Consider the following 19,022-nt stretch of genomic DNA (forward strand, 5'->3'; position numbering starts at 1 on the left):
GAACACAGACTATTCTCATTTCTACCATACTCACCTATAGAATCCCACGTGAGTATGAAATATCACAAAATTTTGACAGCTGTCTCTAGCAACATAAAAAATTTGTGATAAATGGATACTTACTGGACTTAATTCAGTAATATCCCATTCAAGGTATTCTGCAACATGCATCATTTGAGCAATGATATTTTCCAGCTCCTAGAAATGAATGAAAAAGTATTATATTTAATGTAAGGTTATAAAGAAAAATTCTACTGCAAGCAACTAATAATTCAACTATATTGCATCCAGTGGCACTATTTCATCAACATCCCTGATGAAATGTACTTCACTTTGGAATCTATTCTCAAGTGAATCTGCTTACTAGTAAAACATCCTGCATGGACTACAAAGCATTCAGGGAGGTGAAATACAGCCCCACAATCAAAGTAATTGAAAGTAGTCATAGATACTTCCTTCTTTGTTATCTTTCAAGCACCCATGTTTTCATGATCTGATTTCCACCCTGTGATACAGTCATGTAATGTCTTTAAATTCCATCACTCTAACAAATATAAATCACAACCTTCTAATAGAAATAAGGCATAAAGTGGATTCTGTAAACTACTACAGATTTATTTTCTTACCACTACAGTATTGCAATTTCCCTTGATAATGTATCACTAGGGCTTTTCTATACTCATATATACACTTTTGCTTTGTAAACATGCTCAAATGCTTATCTAGAACCATTCTGAATTCTCAATTGTATCTAGTTACCTAACTCAAATTTGGTATTGCCTAAAATTATGGTGCTGTATTTGCTTTATACCCGTATATAATTTAGCTTCCCTATTTCCCTGCAGTTTATGGCAATCATCTTCTCTTCCTTACCAATCCACTCTATGCTGTCTTGCAAATACCAGTAGATACAAAAGAAGGTTGAAAAAAAACCCAAAGAAAAGTTAGAAAAGAACACTGCAAATAAAACACTTGTTTCTGTTAGCTATCAGAAAAAAAAATAGTTACATCTTTCAAAATCATTTCCATCTCTCTGACTTTTCTTCAAGCATTTGGTTGGTCTACTCCTCAAAACTTTGCCCTTAATATTGTTCCTCCATTCTTAATAACAACGTGGAAGTTATGACATCTCTCCACATAAATCCACTGTGTGACTCTCACACTTACCCTTTTTAATGAAATCTTTACAAATTCTGTTTTCATACATATGTCCCAGCAGCATACTAGAATTATTGGACTCATATTAATGTGTCCCCTACAGTAATATGATTAAAAATCAGAAGACTATAGAGCAGGACTCCATGACAGCAGTGTCAGCAACTGAAAATTTATACAGTTGTAGAAGCACTATTTCTTATTGGAAAAGAAAACTCAAGCATTACTTTGCAAATGAATGAATTTTTATCGATTATATTTTATATTGCTTCTAATAATTCAAGGTAAATATAAACTTGATTTGAATTAATGTAGTTTTGCATAGTTTTGCCATGTTTACATACTCTTACAATGCAATACATGAAAACATTACCGAACTGTCCAGGTATCCATTCCCATCTGTATCATACAAGCGAAACATAACTGAAAAGAAAACAGAGAGAAGGCAACTCAGTTAGAATACATAACAAATACCTCTCTTTTTCATAAATAAAACCAACTCCAAACCAAAACACAAAACAACTAAGCATGAGTTTCAAAGAAAAGACAAATATTAACATTTTCATTTAATGATCAGACTAGCTGTAGACCCAACAAACAAATTGCATTTAGAATTTGCATTACAGCCACAGGATCTACTGCTTTCAAATTCAGACAGAGTTAAACAATACCATTCATTTATAATGAGAATTCAACTGAAATCAACAGGAAAGTCTGCATACAATGGTGCAGTACAAGCTGAAGTTTATATACTAAAAAGCTACAATATGTGGTATATTTCAACTCTGTATGACAAAGAAGTAAATAAACCCATAAAATAATCATGCCCAGAATTACATGTAGCAAATGCAATTGACCTTCAATACACAAAATACTTAAGTACCATACACATATTAGATCATGCTCTCTCGCTCCTGAATCATATAGAACATAGTCGTTCACCCATGCAGCTCCTATTGCAGGAAGTTCATGGAAAATCCCCATACTAGAATTACCATCTGCTCCTCTGTCTCTCCTCCTTTCCCTTGTACCTATTGCTGACACCAGGGGAGGCAACTGATCTCCATTTCATGCCATGGTTTGTGCATCGAGCTCCTCAGAGCTCCCATAAGGCTGGCATAACTTGCTACCATGCAGCAGTTATTACACTGTAAGTTAAATTCAGTCCTTGGATCTTAGTTTTTCTCTGCTTGTGTTCTGAATGACCATTCACACATACATTCTCACGTTTTAATCCTATGTTACCAAAACAGTATTACCAAATTTAGGGCGCTTGGGGGATTTGCTGTGACCTTGCAGTACAAAGTTGCCACTGTAAGCTAACTACAGGTAACAAAACATCAAGATACTTCAGCAACATGTAACCTTGTACAGATTTCTTATTCTGGCAGAAGCAGCCTACTGTTTGCACATTCTATCATACTGAATATTTACTTTCCATATGAAAGCCTGATCCCACAGATCTGTTATAAACACACCAGTTATGTATATTGAAGCATATTTCATCTCAATAAGGACTATATGATTCATGCCACATGAAAATCTGGCTTCTAAAATTCCACAATAAGGAAACAGGTTTTCTTCTTTTTTTTCCTCCAGTTTATAAATCAAACCTCACAGGGGTTTTTATGTTTGTTTGTTTGTTTTAAAAGGTAGTGGTGTTGCACCTTCATGACTCATGCTCCTAATTAAAGAAAAAAAACCCAAACAACCAAACAAGTAATTTCTAGCTTCCTATGTCCAACATTCCTTCCCAATAGTGATGCCGACTTGGATCCTAACTGGCTTTTCACTATTTAGTAATATTATAGAGCCCACAGCCTATATTAGCAACTATTCTTTGTTTGAATTGGGATGTTTAGTACAGGTTATTCACCCATCTATATATCTCTAAGTATACTCAGTATATTTTGTTTTTCTCAGACCTGATACTAATCAAGAGATGACAGTATAGAGAGGATTACTGTAACTACAGAATGTATAATCCTTACTCCCCATCTTACCAAGTGCTAGATAGAACAAATTTAGTTTAAAATCTCATCATTAGCAAGAATAAAAGATCATTTCTGCAATAAGGGTCACCCAGAACCATATTTTTATAATCCATCTGCTCAAAACTGGTTCTTAAATTCAGAAACAGAATATTTGATGACTTATGGAAATAAATATTTAAAATTAAAAAAGAACATACATACATTCTAGCTTGTCTTCAGGTCTTCCTCTTTCTAGCAGTGACAAATAGCAAACAATATCTTTTAGCTGGATCATGTCTGGTAAATGTGAGTTGGCAGGAGTAGGAGGTCTGGATGTAGAGGTACCCTTGTTAAGCCTCAGACCTGGAAATAACCCATAGCCTTTGTTAGCCTGAACATATGATATAAGCAGAAAATGAAAACAATTCTTGCATGCATTCGTCTCTGTTTTATGTGAATCTCAGATTCCTTCTTAATTTAAAGTTTAAAACAATTCATGTTCATAGTTTATCCAGCAAAGGTAGAATTAAAATTAACTATCCAAAAAAACACCCCACCCAGATACAGGAATGGCATAACCTTTTTTTAATTTGTGTTGATCTGATTTCATTTGACTACAAAAGAATTTGGTGAAAATTTTTATTCTACCATACTAGATGTTAAGTATTAAAAACAATCCCTACCCAACTCCGCATCCACTTCCTTGTGCTTGTAGAAGCTTCATCTAATTTATAGATTGAAAACAACTACGCTAATGGAAGATGTTTTAGTGTAAATGAAAACTCTTATAATACCCAAGTGTATTGTTATCCCAAAAACACTGCCAGATGTGTCAGTGCAGCACATACTTAACACAGAGAAGTCTCAGTAACAGACTACTGAGAAAATAAAGATAGAATTTAAATAATAGTCATAATAATTGCTCAGACATTGTGATTAATAGCTGTTCCAGCGTACCACTTGGAATTAAAGCTTCAAAATTGCCAAACTTTCTGTTTCAGGACATTAGTATCACCAGACCTGACGATATTACTGGAATCTACAGGACCAAAATGGGGAAAAATGGGAAGAACACAGAGAAAGAAGTAACAAAACTTTCTTTACAAGTTTTTTACTTTTCTCACTGACTGAGGGTTGTCCCCTCTCCCCCTAAATTTAGCTTGAAAAACTTCATTGCAATCTGGACACATCTTCAAAAGCCTATATTTTAAAAGGTAGGTCTACATGCTATGAAATACACGTTAAAACAATAAAATTAGGTAAATAAGAGCAAACTGGCAGGCAAAAAACATATCTTGGAATCAAGTTCATTTTCGTGGTTTCAGGCAAATAAACATTAAAAGTAAATATTTAAATGAATAAAAATATTTAATAAGGCAATGTTCTATTTAATGAGCTTGCATGTCAGTTAAGTGTCACTAAAACTAAGGCATTATAATATTCTATTCAGTTAAATGCTAGCTTTAATCACACAACTTACACAAACAGTTCATATTTCAGTCTTATGTAAATCTTTTTCCCAGAATAAAAAGGATTATAAAACCTCGGATAGCTCTTCTCAAAAATAAATAGTCCTGAAATCCAAATGAAAAGAAATACAAATTTTAAGGTATCTTTTAACCTATCATCAGCTGCAAGGTTAAATTATTACTTCTTAATCAGAGCTGGGAAGGGTTGGCTGCAATGTTCTGACTTACAGATGACTTCCAGTCCTTCTGCTTACCTGGCATCTGCTTCCATCTCTCTTCAGACACCTTAACTGAAAATACAATTTGTAAACAGACATGAGTGGACAGAAAGAGACTAAGTGAAAAACAAACACATAGCTGACAGATTGATGAACCCTGCAACTTTCCTTGTCATTTTCTCTAGCTCTCATTTACCCTTCAATTTTGCAGAAGAATGTCAAATATTTCTGACAAAGTTATTTTCCAGTACAGTCAGGGTTTTTTTCAATACTGGTAACATTTAAAATTTACTAGATACCCCAAAAGAAGTGTTTCCATAATCTCCATTTGCACATCAAAATATACCAATGCACAGTTTTTCCCTTTAAATGTTACAATTTATCAGGATTAAACATTTAGTTTAAATAATGAAATTTAATTAAAATATAAAACCAAATTTCAAGCCCAAACAATTCTTGCATGAGGTGAACTGAACTGCCTCTCTGAACAGGTTTTGTATATAACAATTTATCAAACAGTCCTTCCGGTATTATGCTAAACACATGTGGAAGCTCATACTACATTATATTATTTCTGAAGTCCTTAGTAACAGAAAAAGATGAAAACTCATTACAAACTGGGAAAAGTTAGTGTGGGAGAAAAAAATTTTAGGAGGCAACATTAGAGTAAGAAACTTAACATACATTTTAAACAACAAAAATAATGACAGCACCATCCTTAATAATGATGTTATAATAATTACCATTTTTATAATTTTACCACACATAAGAATAAAATACATAAAATAGATTTGATTATATTAATATATAATATAGAGAGAGAACTACAGTGTAAGTGAAGAAAGTTGAGTACAGACTATACAGGGCAGAATTTAGCTATAAATCTGACAATGACCTAATATCAGTTGCTGTCACTCCTACAGATGAAGCGTCAAAACCATAAATATACAGTACCAGAGTCATAAAAGATGATTTTTTTAAATAATAGTAATCAGAAAATATATGTGAAAAACACAGAAAAATAAATAAACATGCACCATTAAATGGCAGCTGTTATTGGAATTATCAGGCAAAAAGTAGCTACAAATTTTGGTGAGTGGTTCATGTCTATTACTGATGCTGGTCATTGATGAAATCATGATGAAAAGGTCAATGAAAAGTTAAGCGGAATAAACACATGAAACCATTTGGTACCTTGTCTATGCATTTGAGACTACTTCAATAAATTAGTCCAGCTTCTTATTTTAGGTACTGGATTTTGATAGACTTCCCAAACTGCTGAAGTACTAAACCAAGTATTTCAAGCTAACCATAAAGTAACCATAAATTTCTTTAGCAAGGTTTTATAAAATTTTGTAGTTGACAGTTTTTAAAACTATTTTGCATGCTATTTTCCCTGAACTCAAAATCACTTTTAGGGATATATTAACACTTACCCAACATTTAAAATATCAGTAGCTGCTAAGTATGTAGGATTAATAACAACAAAATCACACCTAGACAATTAAGAGAAACAGCAGCAACTGGCACAGAAACAGTTGAGCACCAGCAGGAGCCTCCTGCATGAAGTTTGAAGGTTTCTAAGTGTTTATACAGGAGAGTAGGCAACAAGAGCACGTAACCATAGCAATCTGATTAGCATTAACATGACAAAGAATGTCCACTTGGTGTCTCAGCTGCATCATTATTGTGAATTAAAAAGACACAACCACTTAATTTCCATTCCTTTTCACAGTATTTCCTATCATGGTTGAGTTAGTTTCTCTAATTTCACAAACACCAGAACAAAAATCCCTCCACGTGTAGTTTAGAATTCCATATTTACAGCTATTAGAAGTAAAACAGCAGAGTGAGGGAACCTTTAGCTCTTATATTACTGATTTTATTACTTACCTCCAGAAAGGTGCTGTGGTTTGTTTTTTATTAATGGGCTGCAGTGAGAGATTTTGTTCCTAAATGATGTAAAAAGATGTTCAACAAAATCATCTGGTAACTCTGCCTCCAGAAAAGTCTTCATGAACAGCTTGAACCCCTCTAAATCAATTGTCTGCAGTGAAGGGGAAGAAAACAAGAAAAATTTTTGAATGCTTTGTAAAAAAATATTCATACTAATCCATCAAATAATACCCTGTTGACAAAAACTTTGTACTGTATTTGAATATACTGATTTCTGAAGATACAGACTGGCACACCTATTCTTGAAAGCGATTATTGAATTAAGTATTTCTTTGAAAATTCACAGTATTGCTGCAATACCTCAGAGCACAGTATAAAACAGACCCAAGTAAATTCTGAGCATTTATATCAGAACCCTGAAATCAGGTTCCGTGCTCTCAAATTTCTTCATTAGCAACCAAAGGCGCCTACAGAGCTCCTAGGGATGTACTTAGCATGTCTTAGCTTTTCCTATTATTAGACAGACAAAAAGCAGGGAATTTTTGGACGCCTAATTCAGGGAATTGACGGTCTCCTGTCTTTTCCTAGGTGGCAACATGCTTTGCCAAAGAGTTACTAATCACCCTGTCTCAAATAGGTTTGAAGAGTCAAATGAGAGTGCTTAGACATGCAGCATTACTTAGAGGGGAAAACACCAAAAACTGTTGATTCAAAACAATTGTCACTTAGTTTAATTTGATTTTGCTTTTGCCAGCAAGGTAAGAGCCAATTAATAAAATTCCAGTGATGATTATCTTCTGTTAAAACAGCATTGTCTGCTTCAAGTAATAAAATGAATCATTGATTATCTCAAGTCGGAAGGAACACATAAGGATCATTGAGTTCAACTCCCTGCTCCTCACAGGACTACCTGAAACTAAACCATATAACCAAGAACATCATCCAAATGCTCCTTGAATGCCAGACTCCTTGAGTGGCTCTTGGTGCCAGGACCAAGCTGTGCCCTGGGACGCCTCTTCCACTGACCAACGACCCCCTCAGTGAAGAGCCTTTTCCTGACGTCTGATCTGAACTTCCCCTGATGCAACTTCATTCCATTTCCTCGTATCCTGTTGCTGGTCACCAGGGAGATTTCAGCACCTCCCCCTCAAGGAAGGTGTAGGCTGCAATGGGATCACAGCAATGCAAAGCATTATGATCCCATTTTATCCTGCTAATCAAGAATGAAGATAAAGGTATCCTGAAACATATTGACACAACTGCATATTTATCACTGATGCTGCTCATTACACATGTGATTTTAAAACGGCTTATCAATTATTAATCTGAAAAAACATATTGTTACCTTGTTTATAGATCAAACAGAACAGCAACTTGTCATCATTAAATAATTAAGGGATAAAGCTACATGATACCACAAAACTGATTTTGAGAAATTTCCCCGTGCTTCAGGAAGACTACATTTCTCCAAAGAAAACTCTAGTGCAACTCCTTTAGATCATCACAGTGAATGTGGAAGGAGGGAAAACGCTACCAAGAATCAGTTGGAAACCATGACAGAAAAAAGAAAATCAAAACTGAATTTTCAAAACGCCTCAGTGAATTTGCAAACTATCAGTATAAATAATTTTTGCTATTATTTTAATATAACTAAGACTTAGGAGCAGAGACTTCTCTTCCCCTGACTTCTTTGACTTTTACTTTTTCAATGTATTTATGAGACATTAAAATTTTATGTGCACATTAAATTAGGTGTTTCCCATTAAGATCAAGACCTAACTGCCGAACGGTAATATTTCAAACGTGTATCATTATCCTTATGAGGCACCAACAACACAAATTGCAAAATCTGACTGCTCTTGTGCAAGTCATTATTATTATTATTATTATTAGGAATGCAAGATTGGCATGATGGTCTCTCTGCTGAGCTTCTAATACAGAACATCTCATTTGAGAAAGAAGTGCAGAGAAAGCAGTAACACTCACCTCTTGAAGACAAAAATAGCAGAGACCGAAAAAAATTGCACACAATGCTCAAGACAGGTGTAAAACAGAAATAATCACCTTGGACATGGACTTGCTATCTTTATGTCATCAGACAGTTTCAGCCATGCGCTTTTACTTTGGCAAATCATACACTGTTTCATTCGTGCTACAAACTTAACATTTTTTCTCTCTGATAAAACCACTGACATCTAGTTCACTGTTTATAAACTATGAATCACAATAGCAAAAGGGTTTGTCTCAGCATCTAAGTAAACAGGTAATTAGTTACACTAATATACACTATATAACTGCATTTTTTATCTGCAAGCACAACAAACACATTAATCACTAAATCAACTGACTTTACACAACGTGAAATTGCTTTGTTAAATTGTGCATTAATGAAATGTGTCTTAGCTATTTCACTAAATGATATACACAAAAAAAAACAGCTAAGTGTAAAAGGAAACTAAACCCAAGTCATAACTCCATTTAAACTAAGGTTTATGGATGGACATATAAAATATCTTTGCATTACATTAATCTTTTCTTTATTTACCTTGTCTGTGGATTTTATGTATATATTGCAAAAAAATATTCTTTGAGTTCAGAGCCACCTTAGATTTTTAAACTGCTGAGTAGCATTGGTCCTTCAAGCTGTCAGCACTAACTAAATCCCTAAGGCTACATTTTTTCCACTTCTGGGTTCAGAATTATATCTGTGTAGAGAATTGGATAAATAAATAAGTTTGAAATTATGTACTTTTTTCTTCCTGAAGACTCATTCTCAAAGATGTTCAAACTTTTCAATATTTTGTAAAGAGGGTCAGATTATCATTTAAGCCATCATCCACCCACACATGCTCCAAACCTTAAGAAAAGGCAAGAGATACTAAAGTAACACATGACTTGGCTGCCATGTCCATTTATTTATATTTGACATCTTGACTGCCACCAATCATGGTAGCTCAGCAAAGGACAACAGAAAGTGTGTGGTTGTTCTAAAGGTTGTTCTACAGCCAGATTTGTTCAGCTGAAAGTGCTTTATCCCTGTTCTAGCATGCTCTGTGACCTGTATTCCCCCAGGGAAGCAGAAATATTCATACAACCAGAGTTTGGATGTTCCACATCCAAGAGCTTTCAAATTATAACGGAAGTTAGTCAGGAGTTGGCAAATGACTTGAATACACATCAGAAATGTTTAAAATGGCAGATGCAAATGTTTAAAATGCAGATGCAAAACCACATGCTGTATGCAAAGAATGTGTAAAACTAGTCCTGCCTATGGGAGATCTCTGTGTAGAGCCCTGTGATTAGGTTCTTGCCTAAAACCCCAAAATCTGTGATTCTAATACTCCATAGCTGAAAAACATTCTAGAGGACCTAACATAATTGGTGTACATTATCCTATTAGAAGTGAGATCTAAAATAGTATAGTCATTTCTGGATATTTGTTTCTATAAATGTATATACAGTAAATAACAGAACTAAGCTAGAATATGGCAGATCTAGGAGTAGTTCAGATCATCCATTGCGTTTCACAATGAAAAAGAGTGATCTTTTAAAACCAGGCTCACTTTGAAATTGCTTTCAGTCCCTTCTCTATCATCTCTCTTTCACTGTAATATACATAACTTATAGAAAAATGAAAGAATTTCTTAAAAGAAATCCTGAGAGGAGCACTGTAGAAGACAGAGGTGTTAGAGCATTCTCACCAAGCAGAGTATGGTTCACTTAGAACAGAGCACTTTAAGATGAAAAACACTTGCTCAGCTTAATTTAAATCTACTTTCACAATAGAGGAAACAACACACAATATTATAGTCATTTCTCTATTATGCAATTATACACAATTTTTCTTTTTTCCACATTGAGCTTTACCATTCTGAAACAGGGAAATGCTGCAGCAAGGAACTACCCTTCCTTTAATTACCAGCATTTTCCCCCAACCCCAGTCACTTTTCAAATGTATTGTACAATGTTTTGGTAAGCAAAAGAACAAAAAAAAGGAAAGCAGAGAACAATCATTTTCCACCTTAAAATGTATCATGCTTGATCTTCCTTTTAAATCTCACTGTCATTATCAGAAGTTCTCAAATGAAAAGTTCAGAGAATTTTGGTACGGCTTGCAAATTATTTATGCTAATGAATTCTCAAACGTTAATTAAACAGTTCAAATCAATAACATCAGAATAATATATAAACCATAATGGTGGATGTGGTTTTCTTAAGCATGCAGGCTAATTGCTTAATTTTCAACAGTTGCTTGCCTTCCAGAAGCTCCAGCTGAATTTAAATGAACCTGAGAAAGAAGGATTTAGCATTTCAAAGGCATTTTCCATGACGTTTCCCAAGTGAGGGGATGAGAGCGTGAGAGGATGCACCAAACTGACAACAATTAGCCTGGCACATAAATTAATTCATTCCATTTCACAAGAGATTATCAGGGCACAGAGAGACTATGATCACAAATTTAGGGATTTCAGGAAAATTTTCAACATAACAAAGAGATAAAATATGACACAGTTGAATCAGAAAAACATGAAAGAATTTTCAAATAATTTGGCCTAAATCTTCTGAGGGAGTCTAAAAGAAGAAAAAAATCTGTGCAGTTTTAGCTTTGACTCTAATAAAAAGGGTACCAAAATCCTTGCCCGTAGGTCACAGAAAAATAAAGGGTTTTATACTAATCATATAAAATTGAATTTATATTTTTATATGTCAAACTGACTCACCAAGTTTACTGGAACTCTTTTTCTTATGTTTTACAAAAAGAAACTTTGCAAAATAAGACTTCTGTATTACTGGGTAATAAAATTTCATTTGGTAATGAAAGATTTTGATATAAGTCCAGAGAAGTACACATTTAAAACCACCACTGAGTTTCAGCTAATTTAAACCATAAAATTAATATAAAATATTGTATTATATTTTTAGAAGTAGTTAGTTCCTACTTATAGATTTTATTGATGTTTCCAAATACCTGAAATTAAGAAAAAAAAATTTAAAATTATATATCCACCTTGGAGAAAAGGAAAGGAGAAGGAACAGAAGACATAAGCAACACTGCAGAAATTTAACTTTAAAATTATTTTTAGCAAGTAAAATGTACAAACTATTAAACAATTTTCATCTTTTCTGAAAGCAAACATAGAACTGGACTCCCTATGACTCAATGCATAAGGATATTAAAAATGTGCATCATTTCCTACATGATAAATTGTCAGGGAAAATCCATAACCTTTAATTAACCACCCACAAAATTTCAAAATTAAAATCCTAGCCCTAAACTTCCAACAAGCATTTATTCCATAAGTATTGGGAGTTTTTTCCCCTCTACGCTCCTTCCAAACTGATAAAGAAGAAACAGACCAAAGTTTACAATGAGGTCTACATCACTGACTGGCCACAGAGAAGAAGGTTCTCAGTTTATACGTTCACAAAAAAATAGAATCATCTACAAAAACAAAAAATGTGCTATGCACCAAGTGCAACTGAGACCACCACTTCCTTCTGAAAGCACAGAAAAAGTAACAGATTTTCCCTCTTGTGGGGGGAAAAAAAAATCTCCTGGTAAAGACAACTCGCCTGTGGAAGTCACCTTGGCTGATTTCCCATTTGCCTGAGGAAATTCAAACCTGTGTCTCTTTCTCGAAAGAGCATCCAAGTATCAAGAAAGAGCTGAAGAGTCACTGAGGGGAAAAAAAAGGTTTCTGTATGTCTATACCAACAAAATTTTTAAATATTTATTTGTAAAATGTGACTGAATAAATTGCTGATAAACTCCTATGAATGAGGTGATCTGAACATGCACTCACAGAGATGTATGAAAAAAGAGGCCAAAACGTTTCCGCTGTTAAGGCAGTACTTCTGGACACATGGAAAAATTTAAGATGCTTAGGTGAATTTTAAAGGAAATAGATGAGACAAGTCTTTTATTTCTTCTCTTTTTTAAATTGTCATAACAGAGTTGGATGCTATCTTTACTCAGAGAGCAAATAACCCATTCAGGATCCATGCCTACGCTAGAAGAAACAGAACAAATATATGTATTGCATATCTAAAAATAAATATTCATCTATACATACTACCATATATTAATTCTAAATGAAGTAGTGAACAGCAATTATAATGAGGTACTTCAGTACCTTGGGACTATAACATGTCATCTCACATCCTGCATATATTTTACAATTAAATTTAGGGATGTATGCATTAGTCCAAAAAATCTATCAGTTGTGGGTTTTTTAATGTAAACGACATGAAAAGATTACATACAAAAAATTCCATCAGTGCAAATAACTCACTGTACACTTTCTTATGATTAAAAACAGAAGAAGCAGTTTTCATTAGTGAAACAAAGCAGACTAATCTGTCTTTATTTCCACATATCCACATACTATGAGAACATTCCTGCCATGATGTCCGACTAAGCAAATATAGAGAGATTTGCCCAGATCTGTAGTTTCAACTGAATTGTTCTTGGTAAAGAACCCATACCCAACCAATGTGTTGTGGTGGAAATTTTTCTGAAGGTTATGGCTTATTGTCGCGGGTTCGGTTTGTAACCGGGCGGAAACACCAATTTAGTGTAGTGGTTTGGTCCAAAATACTCATTACTGTTTATCTGCTGTGAGATAAGAATTAGGAGAAATGCAAAGCAGGCACCAAACTTGAAAGAATATAAAGAAGTTTATTAACAAATCTAAAAGAGGGAAGAAAGAAAAAAAAAAATTACACCACCTTCAGAACTCTCCTCCTCCCCCCACCTTCCTCCCTTCTCCCACTGACAATGTAAAAAGACAACCCTTAAGATGTTCAGTCTGTTTACCACTCCATAATAACCTTGTTCAGTCCATTTAGAAAGAGAAGTCTCTTCTTGCTCATGCTATGAAAACATTATCACAATGAGACAGCCGCCCACTTCCAAATATCGTTCAGTCCATTTAGGAAGAGGAGTCTCTCTGCCTGCGTGTGAGTCCTTTCCCCCGACTTGCAGCTTTTCCCGCAACTGCTTTCGAGGGTCCTCTCTTGAAGTTTTTTGGGGTACAATTTTAAGGTTGAGCCGTTCAGAAACAAAAACAGAGGCCCTTCTCCTTCCCTGGGAGCAAAGGGTCTTCCTCATCTTCATCGTTAGGACTATCTCTGGAAGCATCTCTAGGAACTGAGGTTTTCTCCTTTCCCGTTTGGAGCAAAAGTCCTCATCTGGTTCATCTCTCCCTGTCCAAACTTCTCATGAAATTACAGCTGCGTCAGCATCTGCCTATCTCAGCGCAGGTGCTTTTGCTTACGAGTTGAACACTCCACCCCCCATATCTTCATGAAATTACAACAGGATACTCTGATATATCATAGCTTCACAACAGAATTTCAGCTTTAAGCATCTCCTCTCTCTCTTCCCTCAGGTTTTCAGCTCTTCACAGCAGTAAAAGGGTTAATCTCACCTCAGCCTTGCAGCTTTGCAGCTGGAATGTTGAATTTTTCTTATCGCAGTGGAGAGGGGGGAGAGCCGAGCCGCTCCGGCTGCCCACGGCAAGGCAGTGGGGGGGGTTCCATGGCTGGAACAGGTCCATGGCTCCAGGATGGCCGTGGCCTGGCCCAGCCTGGCCCAAGCAGGGCCTGGCCGGGCCCGCTGGCCCCCACACGGGGCCCGCAGCCACCTGTGCCAGCGCCGGAAACGAGAGAGAGCTTGGAGGGGGAGTTTGCCTATTCTTAAATGTGGATCACAGAGGTGTTCACAACTTTAAGTGGCTTAGAGAATTGTCCATATTCAAACTGGCCAGCTGATAGGTTCTGTCAGTTCCCAGAGGAAACTGTAAGCACCCCTTAGCAAGGACGTCCCTTCCGGGACTATGCTTGCTAACCTATGACACTTATGGCATCCTTCACTTCACAAGGAAGCAAATTAGGATTTGCTCTGCCAACTCCCATTATTTTGGAGAAAATTCCTTCACTCAAATAGCCCTTTAAGAACCAGGATGAGACAAAAATAATTAGGCCAAGAATTATCCTCATAATACTATTTTTAGAATAACAGAATACAATAAAAGTTTATCACAGAACTCTGTTATGCCTTACGCATTTTGTAAAATATGAAAATGTAAAACTAAAGCATCACTAGCTATATGGATAAAAAGCAGCAACTGCAAAAGATAATACCATGCAGCACCTCTTTTACTTAAAATAAAAGTCTGGAAAGAAAGAGAGGGGCAATGCCATTTGTGTATAGACTGAGTTTGTGTGGAGATAACATCTGGGCCATGCAAGACAGGTAGAAATATCAGTCTTTCCTCCAAACTTGTCTCCTTTGCATATCTGCTATCAAGGATGCATCACTGGGTAACTATGTGTTGGGTGGGGAAGAAAGCTGAGATTGAGCTACAGACCCCAGATTTCAACTCAGAGATTTCAACCACATCTGTAGGCAACCTACTCGGACAGCTGCCTGACACCATATTATGGAAAATGGTGATGGAGCAGACAAAAGGAGGTTTCTTTGAGTTACAAAGAACATTCTGCACTCAGTGGGAAAACTGAGATAAGATGTAAAAGTAGATTCTCAGAACACTGAAGTTCCTTCCTCCCCAGCTGCTAAAAGCTCCTGGCAAACTGTTTAACAGCTCACCATGCATTCTGAAATATTTCACTGTTTTTCTATAATCATACATTTAAAAAGCCAGCTATGTAGAAAATTCTTTAGCCTGGCCTTTTGTTGTTCTTCTACATCTCAGAAAATCTCTCCTATGAAGATTCATTGAGAGAGCTGGAGTTGTTAAACCTGGAGCAGAGAAGGCTTTGGGGAGACCTTATAGCACCTTTCAGTCCCTAAGGGGGGCTAAAGAGAAAGCTGGTGAGGGACTTTTTACAAGGGCAGGTAGAGATAGGACAAGGTTTAATGCTTTTAAACTGAACAAGCGTAGCTTTAGGACAAATATTAGGAAGTTCTTTATAGTGAGGATGGTGAGGCACTGGAACAGGCTGCCCACAAATGTTGTGGATGCCCCATCCCCTGCAGTGTTCAAGGGCTCTGAGCAACCTGGTCAAATAGAAGGTGTCCCTGCCCATAGCAGGGGTCTTGGAAATAGATGATCTTCCTACCCAAACAATAAGCTGATACTATTTTACCCTGAATCTGAACACCAGTTCATCCTTCTTAAGATACCACACAAAATCATATGAAAGAACAGTAGGCACACATAAAAAGACACATTTGAACAAATGGCAATCATTGAACTAGAAAAAAATAAGTACTAAGAATCTTAACTTTAAAGAAGTGGAAGTCACAAAGAAATTAAAGACCTGGCAACTGTTTAAATACAGTTTTCAGGATAAACTACATATTTCAAGAGATTTTCCAGGTTGACACTGATTACTTTGACTAAAGAATTCACAACTGTGAAGAAACAAAACCATTAAAATAGTTTAGGGGTTTTAGATGCACTAAAAATCTCACTTTATTCATAGTCAAAAAAGTAGTCTGGAATTTTTCTTCTTCTGTTACGGCATAAAATACTACAAACCTGACAATAAAGCAGGCACTATTTTCCATAGTATCATGGCCATATGTGAATTTCTTGGCAGTGTATCCAATGTATCTCATAGATATATGATAAGATGCTTTTTATCTTATGAACATCACTAAAGAAAGCATATCTCTTACTTCTCTTTCTACTCTACACCAACAGCATAAAGCAAAGCTCTTGCTCCCACACTAGTTTCTTTTGAATCCCAGATAAGCAGAATATGAGGGACTCCAAGGATAAAGAAATGTGCATCAGTCTATGCTTAACATGCTTTAAAAAATCTCCAATTACCATGATAAGAGTTCTGTTTCTTCTCAAGCACTCACTGATAAGTGCATTACTCTAATTTAGTGCTGCTTCATAGAGGGTGAGTCTCAGTCTCAGGAAGAACAGGAATTGAAGGACTGGTTTTCAAGTAGCAGTTACGACTTTGCTTGACAAAATAGCAGACACTTTCAAGTTTCTTCTAGTTTTGAATCAGACATATATAGGCCAACACTCAGCTAAAATCACAGGTCTTTATCTCCTGTTTATGGCTACAACAGGCTACAGAGCTGCCTTAAAATATCTGATCCTGTCCCAAGCAGCAGAATGGCTTCTAACACCTTGAGCAACAGAGAGGAAGAGGCTGAACTCCACCTACAAACACTGTGTATTTGACTTCTTTGTTTCTCCTGCAACAGTTAAGCTGTTTAATTTTATAATTTGCTTTTCTGCTTTACTGATAGTAAACACAGATATGTAAGATCAAGAAAAATCCAAATATGCATGCATATTTTGAAGATTTATGCATTTTGTGTATGTTCTGTGCCAACACACAGAACTCTACATGCTATAGACATCAAAAGACAGTATATCCCAATACTGAGAATACAGAAAACATGGTTCCTCAGTGAAAAATAGGATATATACAAGGAAATTTATGCCTTTTTTAATATAGAAGTTTTTTAACTATGCTGCATAATATTTTAACTCCTACCATACTAAGACATTTGAAGAGAACCAATAATTTATTAAGAAAATGGAAGCTTTTTGACTCAAGATCTATCCTAACTGCAATAGAGGAGTTCTAACTGTCTCCTGTATTTTCCTAGCTGGTGTAAATGCAACAACCAGCTCTTCTGGATGATATGTAGAAAGAAGGGAGAGAAGCTTTATCACTCTACTTTTTTTCTCCTCACAAGACACCAAAAAATTAATAGTCTCTTGACGAAAGAGTTGGCATTGTGGATGGAGCAGGGCAGGGAGGGCTAGAATAATAACTTCTTTTATTCCTCCCCACCACACTGGCCACATAAATGGGAACAAGACATGATCTAGTGTTTGAAGTTAATCTCCACCCATAAATTCTTTTAAAATACCACATTCTCTTTGGTCTTTTCTTCTTTTAGATTTGTACAAAATATTTCAACATAAGCCACTATTTTCAGCATCCTGAAAAACAGCATGTAATAGAGAAAAGAAAAAAAAAAGAGAAATTATTCATTTCAAGAGACTTCCACGACATATGGCTTTGATTTATTAAAAAGAACATTTCACAGATAATGGAAAGAGAATTATGTTGAAATGCAATTTTCAATTATTTACTTTTTAAATTATGTTGTCCGATCTCCAAATGGTGCAAAAAATATAATCAGCTTTCATCTACTGACAGTAATTGCTCTAGGTTATTTTTTGGGGTTGGGTAAGTTCCTTTAACTGATTATTTCTTTTTAAACTACTTATATTGACCCAATATGTGAAAAAGGAACTGTTAAGTAAGAGTAGATGTTACAGGGCCTTGATTCACACATAGTGCTATGACAACAGGGGCCAACGCTTATGCGAGTGCATTAGTGACAATTACATGATTAGCTGTTAACACCAATGCTAAAGCATTCCCACAAAAGTCAAAGTTTTGAAGATTTATTGATCATCACATTTCAAAACCTGCTGTTGTTTTGACAAAAGATGTGGAAAAAAAGTGGAGAGACTATATATACAGAGGATTAACAAGCTAAAACCCAGGAATCACATGAGAATGCGTAAGTTTTTGGTGTTTAAAATGTATTTCTCACGTTCGTAAGGCAGAAATTAAAATAAAATTTGGAATTCCTCATGAAGACTGGCTTTGTGCATCAAGGTAAAATCTGGTTTAAATTCAAAATCCTTAGCATTTTCTGCTCGAAGCATTCCATTAAATACAGTTTTTACATAATTAATTTTGAAAATTCTGGTAACCAAATAAAACTATTTCTTAGCTATATCAGCATTCAAATTCTTATCTACTGAAATGAATGTTTAAAAAAAAATTTAAAAACCCCACATGCTCTCACAGGCTGCTCCTATGAAATACTCCATATGGACAAACTACATTTGGATATTACCAATACACAGACATATATTACTGCCAAAATTTTCCCTCAGCTCTTCAAAGAAGTAAGCTCAACAAAACATCTAAAATGGAAATGGGAAAAACCTCAATTTTTATGCAATAATTAGATTTTTAAGCATAACATTCTCATGTTATTGAAATAAATTGATGCTAATTACCAAAATAAGTCTGGAATGTATTCACCAGCTACTGCAGTCTCATCCCAATCTTACATGCAGGTAATAAAAACCAAACCACTTTTATCAACAGGTTTTCTTTAGTACATAATTCTATGTGTGCATAAGTTTGCATATCCGTACGTACTGCACACATACGTACTTGTTTTTAATATGTAACTTTCACTAAATATGCTAGATTTACTATACAGAGGTGGGGTTTTTTTAAGAAGAGTGGTAAATCACATACTTTTAGAAGGATCTTGTTGGAGA

At 35.4% G+C, this 19,022-nt stretch overlaps 1 protein-coding gene across 4 annotated transcripts in view; it reads right to left on the reverse strand.

The window, feature by feature from the left end:
• Window positions 1–19,022, reverse strand: part of DGKB (diacylglycerol kinase beta) — a gene marked incomplete at its 5' end in the record, with an annotated part of 302,358 nt that overhangs the window by 242,923 nt on the left and 40,413 nt on the right. For all 4 annotated transcript variants that reach the window (XM_082282403.1, XM_082282401.1, XM_082282402.1 and 1 more), the window contains 4 exons: window positions 124–198; window positions 1,529–1,578; window positions 3,351–3,491; window positions 6,709–6,862. In XM_082282403.1, the coding sequence (XP_082138529.1) occupies window positions 124–198; window positions 1,529–1,578; window positions 3,351–3,491; window positions 6,709–6,862 (420 nt within the window). The remainder of the gene's footprint in view (window positions 1–123; window positions 199–1,528; window positions 1,579–3,350; window positions 3,492–6,708; window positions 6,863–19,022) is intronic.

The sequence above is a fragment of the Coloeus monedula genome (assembly GCF_965178545.1).
Source record: "Coloeus monedula genome assembly, chromosome: 1".
In the NCBI taxonomy this organism is placed as follows: Eukaryota; Metazoa; Chordata; class Aves; order Passeriformes; family Corvidae; genus Coloeus; species Coloeus monedula.